Here is an 8,940-nt window from a genome sequence, read left to right as displayed (position 1 = left end):
GAGACTGGGCCGCAGGGCAGTATTCCAACATGATAACGACCCCAAACACACCTCCAAGACGACCACTGCCTTGCTAAAGAAGCTGAGGGTAAAGGTGATGGATTGGCCAAGCATGTCTCCAGACCTAAACCCTATTGAGCATCTGTGGGGCATCCTCAAACAGAAGGTGGAGGAGCGCAAGGTCTCTAACATCCACCAGCTCCGTGATGTCGTCATGGAGGAGTGGAAGAGGACTCCAGTGGCAACCTGTGAAGCTCTGGTGAACTCCATGCCCAAGAGGGTTAAGACAGTGCTGGAAAATAATGGTGGGCACACAAAATATTGACACTTTGGGCCCAATTTGGACATTTTCACTTAGGGGTGTACTCACTTTTGTGGCCAGCGGTTTAGACATTAATGGCTGTGTTGAGTTATTTTGAGGGGACAGCAAATTTACACTGTTATACAAGCTGTACACTCACTACTTTACATTGTAGCAAAGTGTCATTTCTTCAGTGTTGTCACATGAAAAGATATAATAAAATATTTACAAAAATGTGAGGGGTGTACTCACTTCTGTGAGATACTGTACATGCAGCATGAGGAGTTTTAAACTAAATTAGATTGTATAATCTTGAAATTTGAAGCAAAAACAGAATGAGCTTACTTTAGTTTTGTGAAAATATGCTACATAAAACATCTGCACGAAAAAAAACAGCAGACGGGCTGAATGAAAATGCAAAATCATTCTCTGCCAGCAGGTGACGCTTATGAAACTGCAGCAATACAGTGTTTCTTTGGTTACCACTGTAAACACAGCAATGCTGCTTATAAACACTACTTTAATATGCATTATACAGAGATAAGATGAAAAGAAAATATCATCTTAAAACTTTTCTTAAGACAGTCAGTTCCCCTCAGAGATACATTCATATAAACTCCCACCCCCAACTGTTTCGTGATTAATTTAACATATCAACCGATTTGAGTCATCACATATTTGCATGGATTTTCAAATGGCTCGGGGTGCAATGTTACATCCCTACTCGTATGATTCATTAAAAATAAGTACCTGTGATTAGGGGTGGGCAATATACAGTGGGTAGCAAATGGCTGCAATATAACAAAGAGTGAAAAATTGAAGGGGGTCTGAATACTTTCCGTACCCACTGTAGCCTCAAAATTATATCACGATATTTCAAGAATAATTGCGATAATGATATTTATGACTATATAGAAAAAAATATGGAACAACGTTTTATTGGTGATTGCAACTGGCAGGCAGCAGCATTTATTAGTGCAAACAAAATGAAGGGCATTTTCCATCCTTTTCCAATGAGCTACTGTCATCGATGACAGACTACCTAATTCGAAGTGTAAATCTATTGTCATAGGGTGGCAGCAGCAACTGTGTGTTCGACTTGAAGCAGACCGATCGCGATTGGTGTATGACGTCAAAATACCGCGAGAGTGACTTAAGAGTGTGCGCTCAAATATGCTCTCGCGATACTTTGATGTTATACACCGATCAGTCTCCACAGCACTGCTTCAAGTCAAACACACCTATTGGGTTTGTGGTGTTGTTGTTGTGCGCTGTGTGTTCGACTTGAAGCAGACCGATGGAATTTTGTATGACGTGAAATTTTGACCGAATTTTGGCTCTCACGATACTTTGATGTCATACACCGATCAGTCTGCGCAGCGCTGCTTCAAGTCGAATACACCTATTGGGTTTGTGGTGTTGTTGTTGTGTGCGCGCTAGGGAACGTAAATGTGCCATACGTCATCGCGTCGCTATATCATTGATCATGTAAAAATTTAAACTGGTATTATCGTTGATGGTATGATATGGCACACCCCTACCTGTGACAGTTTGAACTGAATATTACAAATTAATTTAACAAGCACATTTATTTACATATTCCGGTCCTTAATTACAGGTCCACCTGGGATCAGGTGATCCTTACACCCCAGGATTCCCATCTTTTAATCACACACAGTTTCCTCCTGCCAAGTCCTCTGGTCTTCCAGGAATACTCGCCCAAACCATCACTGCTAACATGGCACGAGCAATCTTTGCGTATGTTATAGGTTTTGGTTTACCTTGATCATTTTTTTTAAAACCTGTTTTGAGAAACAAAAAGCTTAATTGGTATTCTCAAATTTCTCACAGAAAAATGGGAGGAGATAATGCCCCTGATAGATTTAAGGGTGAATTCCACAGTTACAAGTTGGGAAGAGAGAGTGACAGCGTAACCGTAGTAGTCAATAATAATCTTGCCGACACCAAGATCCATAATGTGTTTGGAGTCATCAAAGGATACATGGACCCTGGTGAGTTTGTACATTTTGCTCAAACACGTTTATAGAACAAAATATCTGTGATCTAACTGTGGTGGTGTGAATCCGGTAGATCGTTATGTTGTGATTGGAGCGCAGAGGGACTCCTTGAGCTTGGGATATGCCAAGTCTACAGTTGGCACTACTCTTCTGCTGGAGCTTGCGAGTGCTTTCACAGAGTTGAAGAAAGGTATGTCCTTACGTGCCTGTGTTTTTAAATGCAGCCTGAGGGTGTATTGTTGTGGCATGCACTCACTCCTCATCCTCTTCACCATAGATGGTTTCAGACCCAAAAGAAGCATTGTGTTTGCCAGCTGGACTGCAGGGGATTTTGGTAACATCGGAGTGACTGAATGGCTTGAGGTTTGTGTGCTGATGTCATCTGTGCTTGGCTTGAATAATTACACATAGTGTGAATTGAAATGCCGGTTTTGTAATGTGCTGTCTTTTGCTATTCAGGGATACTGGGCATCACTGGACAGAAAAGCCTTTACTTACATCAGTTTGGATGGTGTTGTTACTGGTAAGTTTACTGTGTTCAAGTGACAAACATTTATTATAGCCTTTTGTTCATCCAATTACAGTTTGTTTTGTAAATGACAAAAAAATGACTCATATACTGTATCTACTAGGGTTGTCACGATAAATGAATAATGTGTTACGGTACCAAGTAGTATCACTTCTATTTCTAGTTAAGACTTTTCCTTCTCCTCCTCCTCTTCCTCTTCTTTGTCTGGCATAAAATCATATGGGCATCAGAGACCATAAATTGTTGGGACCCCAAGCTTGGCAGGATTGTCCCAAACATGCAGATCAACTCAGGCACACACACATTTGGCCGACATTACGTGGCGCTATTATAAGGCAATTTGCATTTTGTATCATAACCCTGGAACCCTAAGGAGTAGAAATGATTTTTTTCCCAATCTTAACAGAACTTGAAACACAGACCCTGACATTCTGAGGACGCACACCAAGTTGTGTCAAAATTGCACCTATTGTATAAGGGGTGATACAACTGAAAATCCTTAGTGATGGCATAACCATATGATCGGAAGTTGAAACTTGGCACATACAGTAACACAAAGCTAAATTGGCTACATAAAACATATCTGCCAGTAGGTAGTCAGATTTTACTGGTTAATAACTTCAAATCTGAATTTCCAAACATTATTAAAATGGACATTGTCGTACAGACCCCTAGAGGACGCAGTTCGAAGTTCCCATGAAAGGGAACAAGTATGTGTGCCCAGTTTTGTGAAAATTGGCCCATATATTTATTAGGTCTGGCCCATTATGACTAATAGATAAATAAATGCAGGTAACACTTTACAATAAGGTTCCATTAGTTAATGTTAGTTAATGAAAATACAGTAATTCAATGAGTCAGGATAATTTGATGTGCACGCTTATTCTTAAGCAGCCCTTAAGGTCGATCATAGATCAAATCGATCCACCATGGCAAACAGCGGATATTTGTGCTGTTTAATGCATTTGAGATGTTGTGTTTTCCTCAAACATTAACTAAGATTAATAAATGCTGTAGAAGTATTGTTCATTCTTAGTTCATGTTACCTTAAGTAGTTAACTAATGTTAACTAATGAACCTTATTGTAAAGTGTTACCTAATTACATATAAATTATCTCTGTTGTGCCTTTTCAGAATAGCATGTATTTCTGTTTATTAAACCCTTCCATATCAAATGGAAATTCCAAGATTTTGACTTTGCTGTAAAAACACATCATATAGGAAGAGATACGTGGCACTTTTATCTCTTAATCTTCCACATGGGACATTGGTGATTGGACAAACAGATGGAACGCAATAGAATAATGGCGCAATAATTCTGAATAAAATATGCATTCTGCTAAAATATTGGTTGTTGGACATTAAATGTGACGCATGTAGAATTTTAATCCTACATATAAGTGAATTTTTATCATAGCAGTAACTGTAAATCAAATGTAAGCTGCTAATACAGCCCTACTATCTTAAATGAGTTGTTGTGTGTTCCTCTTATCAGTTAAAATGTAGTCGGATTTTAATTTTTAATTCAGTGGTTTTAACTTTTAATTTAGTGTTTTTAATGCTTTAAAGAGCAATTTTAGATTGTAATGTTTAATGTTCTACTAATAACCATAAAAGGTACAGCTGTCAAAACCTGAGAGAAAGGCTGCATGGCTAGAAACTGCTGATCAACTGAATGTGCAAGTAGCAACCATGTTAAAATGTTTTCATATATCTTTAAAAAAAAAAAAAAAAAAATGTTGTTACATTTTGGGCACAATACATTAAATATAGTTGGTTGTAGCCTATTTTTTTATTTATTTGATTATTTAAGTTGCATTTTCTGTATACTTTTGTTTTTGGACTAATAATAAAGTCAACTAATTAATTGTATGTGAGAGAGTCAGTGGTAATATCAATGCGTTCCTATTGGTCAGTGTTAGAGGAACTCCGCTTAGCCTGACAGTTAGCCTGCTCCAGACCAGGTTAGTTTCCCAGCATAAGCTGCCACAGTGACTGAGATTGAGCTATGGTAATTTTGCTTTATGAAACCAAATCAAGTGAAAATAAGTCAGACTAACTGAAATAAGCCTGGCTTATTTGGTAAACTTGTTTTATGAAACAGCCCCCTGATGATTGATGTTTCTGGCTATATTTTTAATTATTATTATTATTATTTGAATCTTATACACTATTAATGTAATTCTATCTTAATTCCTTCATTTTAAAATTAAATTTAAATCTGTTGTGTTTGCATTAACAAAAGTGCATATTAGTGCCTGTGCACCTGGGAAATTTGGTGGTGCTCATTTAGTGGTGCTCAAGTTTGAGTTTCCACTCATTCCATTTCCACTCCCATTTCCTACTTTTCTCCCTATTCTTTGAAAATCTTATATGTGTTTCTCTTTAATCTACAGGTGCGGGTTCCTTTAGAGCTTCTGCTAGTCCTTTGTTGCACACCCTTCTGCAGAAGACCCTGGGAAAGGTCAAAAGCCCTGGGTCAAATTCAGGCCTTCTACAGAGTTATGGTGGTGTTCTTTCACCACTGTGAGTAAATCTGCTTTGATTTGTGTTTTGATGATGGAAATATCAATATAATCATGATTGTTTCTGCGGTGATATGATGCACATGAATCTGTTTTTGTGCTCAGTCTGAAAACCATGCAGATGGATGATAGTGCATATCCTTTTCTGGCCATGTCTGGAATCCCATCCGTGTCTTTCAGTTTTGTCTCTCCTCCGGTAAGTGTTTCATCTGCCTTCATCAGTTTAATTAAAATGAAAATAATGTGATTAAAAAAATGAATGCTTATAATCATGCATTCAGACCCTTACTTATACTCCACAAGCCATTTTCTTATCATTCAAGCTCAAGGGTTTTACGAGACTGACAGCTCAAAATGTTGCTCTATTCAGAAGTGTCTTATACAAAGAGTCATCCAAATGTTTGCATACTCATTTTATGATGTTCTTCCACCAGGCCTCTGCTAAAGAGTATTTTGGAACAAATCTGGATGATCAAGCTCACCTAGACAGCGTCACCAATCAGAAAGTGGTTGAGTTGTCGGTGCTTGCTGCTCAGGTTGCTGGGCAAATGGCCCTCCGGCTCGTCCATGACCAGATCCTCAGACTAGATGTTACCAAGTATTCTGATGACATCACAAACCGTGTGAGCGCCATCATCCAGCATGTTGACGCTCTCAAAAATAACAAGGTAATGCTCTTTGTCATATGAATTATGTTTTTGCAATAAAAAAAATAATAAATCTGTAACTTAACTTTATTGTTTCTCAATGTTCTTTTAACAGGTCAATAAAACTGAGTCTTTGTCAACGAAGTGGTTGAATGCTGCAAAGAGCTCCTACAGTCGTGCTGCAGCATCCCTAAATACTGACATAGGGAATACCGACCTGAATGATATGGAGATGTGTCGCATAATCAATAACCGCATAATGAAGGTGAAGTTATTCTCTTGGTCTTTCTAGGCTCATCTTGTATCGTTGCTCAATACATATTGGCCAGGTTCTCATGTTTTAGTTGTTTTCTTCCTCTTTTAAGGTGGAGCATAATTTTCTCTCTCCTTACGTCTCTTTGAGAGATGTCCCGTTCCGCCACATTTTCCTTGGTAATGGGTGGCAAACCGCCACAGACCTGGAAATGTACTTGGGTGATGTACATGAAAATAAGACAAGCTTCGACATAGACCAGGTCTTAAACAAGTTCGCTCTACTCACCTGGACCATCCAGGGCTGTGCCAATGACCTGGCTGGAGATATCTGGTCCTTGGACAACGAGATATAGCGTTTTTCACTGTTGCATCAACCAACTTGAAAATGTTTCTAGATACACAAATATAATCCTGTCACTATGAAGTAGATCTGAATTTATTTGAGATTTTGACAAAGCATATCTTCAAAGTTTCTGATATGACAGCTTTAAATTAAACTGTGTAAGTGCTTTAATCATATTAAGAACTATAGTAGATATAGATATACTAATATAGATATATTTCTTATTACTATATATATTATTATTATTATTGCTGGACTAGGGATAAATAATACAATATTTAACCAATAAAAAATCAGAGCACAAGGTCATCAAATTTGTGCCTCTGGAAATTGTTTTAAGGTGCATGTTAGGTTCAATTTATAATTTCTGGTTTCGTCTTGAAGATGTTTTTTTCATCCATGACATTATCAATTTGCACATGTGCGTACTGAATAAATCTTGTCCTCGGCTGCTACTTGGGAATTTTAGTCCCTTAACCCATTGTGTAAAACCCCAACTCAGCCTCTGTGACCAAATGAGGACCATAATATATTTATTTCTTATTTATTTATCAGTGACAGTGTTCACTATAAAAGTGTCTTCTTTTTTTTGTAATTATCGGAAGCAGTGACTTCCATAATTGTGACGGTTATACTGTCAGTTCTTAAAAGCAGCATCTGCTAAAAGAAATACATGTTACCAACAGCTTTCATTAGAAATGTCTCTTGTTACAGGTGCTCGAGGAAGTAAGCTCTAAAGCACCTGTTTTCATGTTACGGAGCAGTTCCACTTCTTTTTGAAGTAAAGCCCTAAATTGGCAAAATTGAAACCAGAACGTCAAACGCCACAGCCCATACTGTGGAGTGGAGATTTTGAATGATGGTTTTACAGATCTCCTTGTATTAAAGTATCTTTTTTGTTCTTGTTGATCTGAAACCATGTAAAAAATTGGCAAGGCTAGTTTCCATTTTGACCAAATTCGTGGAAAATTCAAGCATTTTTGTGACAACAGCATTTCTCTGTAACATTTATATTTCTATTCTAAATCCATTATCGGGAGCAGTGTCTTCCATAATGTGGAGTGTTCGAAGGTAGTTTTTGCCTACCGGCGTGTATATATCGAGGACAGTGATCCTCATATTTCACTGTAGGGTGGATCAAATTATCGGGAACAGTGTTTCCCATAGTTTATGTAAATATTTATTTTTCATTATCGTGTTTTTGTGTGGCTTTTTTCCTGCTTTGTTACTATTAATAACTGTAATCTGGGTAACTGTTGAAAATGATTGTTACATCTAGTCATGACATCTAGTCATTTTTTGTTTTTCTTTGTCAGTTTCTTTCAATGTTTCAATGGGTTCTTGTTTCAGATTTCACTTTTCTGGCCTGTTTGTTTAAAAAAAATTGATATTGTGTAATTTTTAGAGAGGCTCTTTCAGATGTTTGATTTTTGGTTGCTTATTTCTGTATCTGGTCTTTTTTTTCTATAAGGCAGGCGTTAGAAAAGAGGATGTGGTCGTATTGCATAATGATTAGGATATGGTGTATGACTGTTTAGCTTACTGCCGATTTTTTATAATAGTTTCATGTTTGAATGCACTTCAGACAAAGTTTTGGTGGACAGGTTTTTCAAGAGTGTGTTGCATACTAGTCTGCAACTCGCTGTCTTTTTTTTCCCTCATTGTGGCACTTACCAGGGCTTTTTTCCTGCTTTGTTACTATTAATAACTGTAATCTGGGTAACTGTTGAAAATGATTGTTACATCTAGTCATGACATCTAGTCATTTTTTGTTTTTCTTTGTCAGTTTCTTTCAATGTTTCAATGGGTTCTTGTTTCAGATTTCACTTTTCTGGCCTGTTTGTTTAAAAAAAATTGATATTGTGTAATTTTTAGAGAGGCTCTTTCAGATGTTTGATTTTTGGTTGCTTATTTCTGTATCTGGTCTTTTTTTTCTATAAGGCAGGCGTTAGAAAAGAGGATGTGGTCGTATTGCATAATGATTAGGATATGGTGTATGACTGTTTAGCTTACTGCCGATTTTTTATAATAGTTTCATGTTTGAATGCACTTCAGACAAAGTTTTGGTGGACGGGTTTTTCAAGAGTGTGTTGCATACTAGTCTGCAACTCGCTGTCTTTTTTTCCCTCATTGTGGCACTTACCAGAAAGTCACAGAATGTGTTTGGTCTTTCATAGCATGTAGAAATATGCATGAAATAAATCTAAACATCACAGATTATGTTAAAACAAAGCAAAGTATCTGAATGTGATGGCTAAATAAAGTTACTAGATATTTCAACTTATGAATGAACTCTTACTTCTAGACAAGCAGTGTTTGATT

General features: G+C 37.3%; 1 protein-coding gene across 3 annotated transcripts in view; it reads left to right on the top strand.

The window, feature by feature from the left end:
* tfr1b (transferrin receptor 1b) overlaps nt 1-7,546 on the top strand; it is a 16,109-nt gene extending 8,563 nt beyond the window's left edge. For all 3 annotated transcript variants that reach the window (XM_016453943.1, XM_016453944.1, XM_016453945.1), the window contains 10 exons: nt 1,920-2,059; nt 2,153-2,313; nt 2,393-2,509; nt 2,597-2,682; nt 2,779-2,842; nt 5,245-5,374; nt 5,479-5,569; nt 5,808-6,041; nt 6,136-6,285; nt 6,386-7,546. In XM_016453943.1, the coding sequence (XP_016309429.1) occupies nt 1,920-2,059; nt 2,153-2,313; nt 2,393-2,509; nt 2,597-2,682; nt 2,779-2,842; nt 5,245-5,374; nt 5,479-5,569; nt 5,808-6,041; nt 6,136-6,285; nt 6,386-6,628 (1,416 nt within the window). In that variant the 3' untranslated portion in view covers nt 6,629-7,546. The remainder of the gene's footprint in view (nt 1-1,919; nt 2,060-2,152; nt 2,314-2,392; nt 2,510-2,596; nt 2,683-2,778; nt 2,843-5,244; nt 5,375-5,478; nt 5,570-5,807; nt 6,042-6,135; nt 6,286-6,385) is intronic.
* The last annotated feature ends 1,394 nt before the right edge of the window (nt 7,547-8,940 follow it).

This window comes from Sinocyclocheilus anshuiensis, unplaced genomic scaffold (genome assembly GCF_001515605.1).
Source record: "Sinocyclocheilus anshuiensis isolate Anshui unplaced genomic scaffold, SAMN03320099.WGS_v1.1 scaffold928, whole genome shotgun sequence".
In the NCBI taxonomy this organism is placed as follows: Eukaryota; Metazoa; Chordata; class Actinopteri; order Cypriniformes; family Cyprinidae; genus Sinocyclocheilus; species Sinocyclocheilus anshuiensis.
Note: the sequence above shows the minus strand (reverse complement) of the source record. Positions and strands in the feature narration are given on the sequence as shown.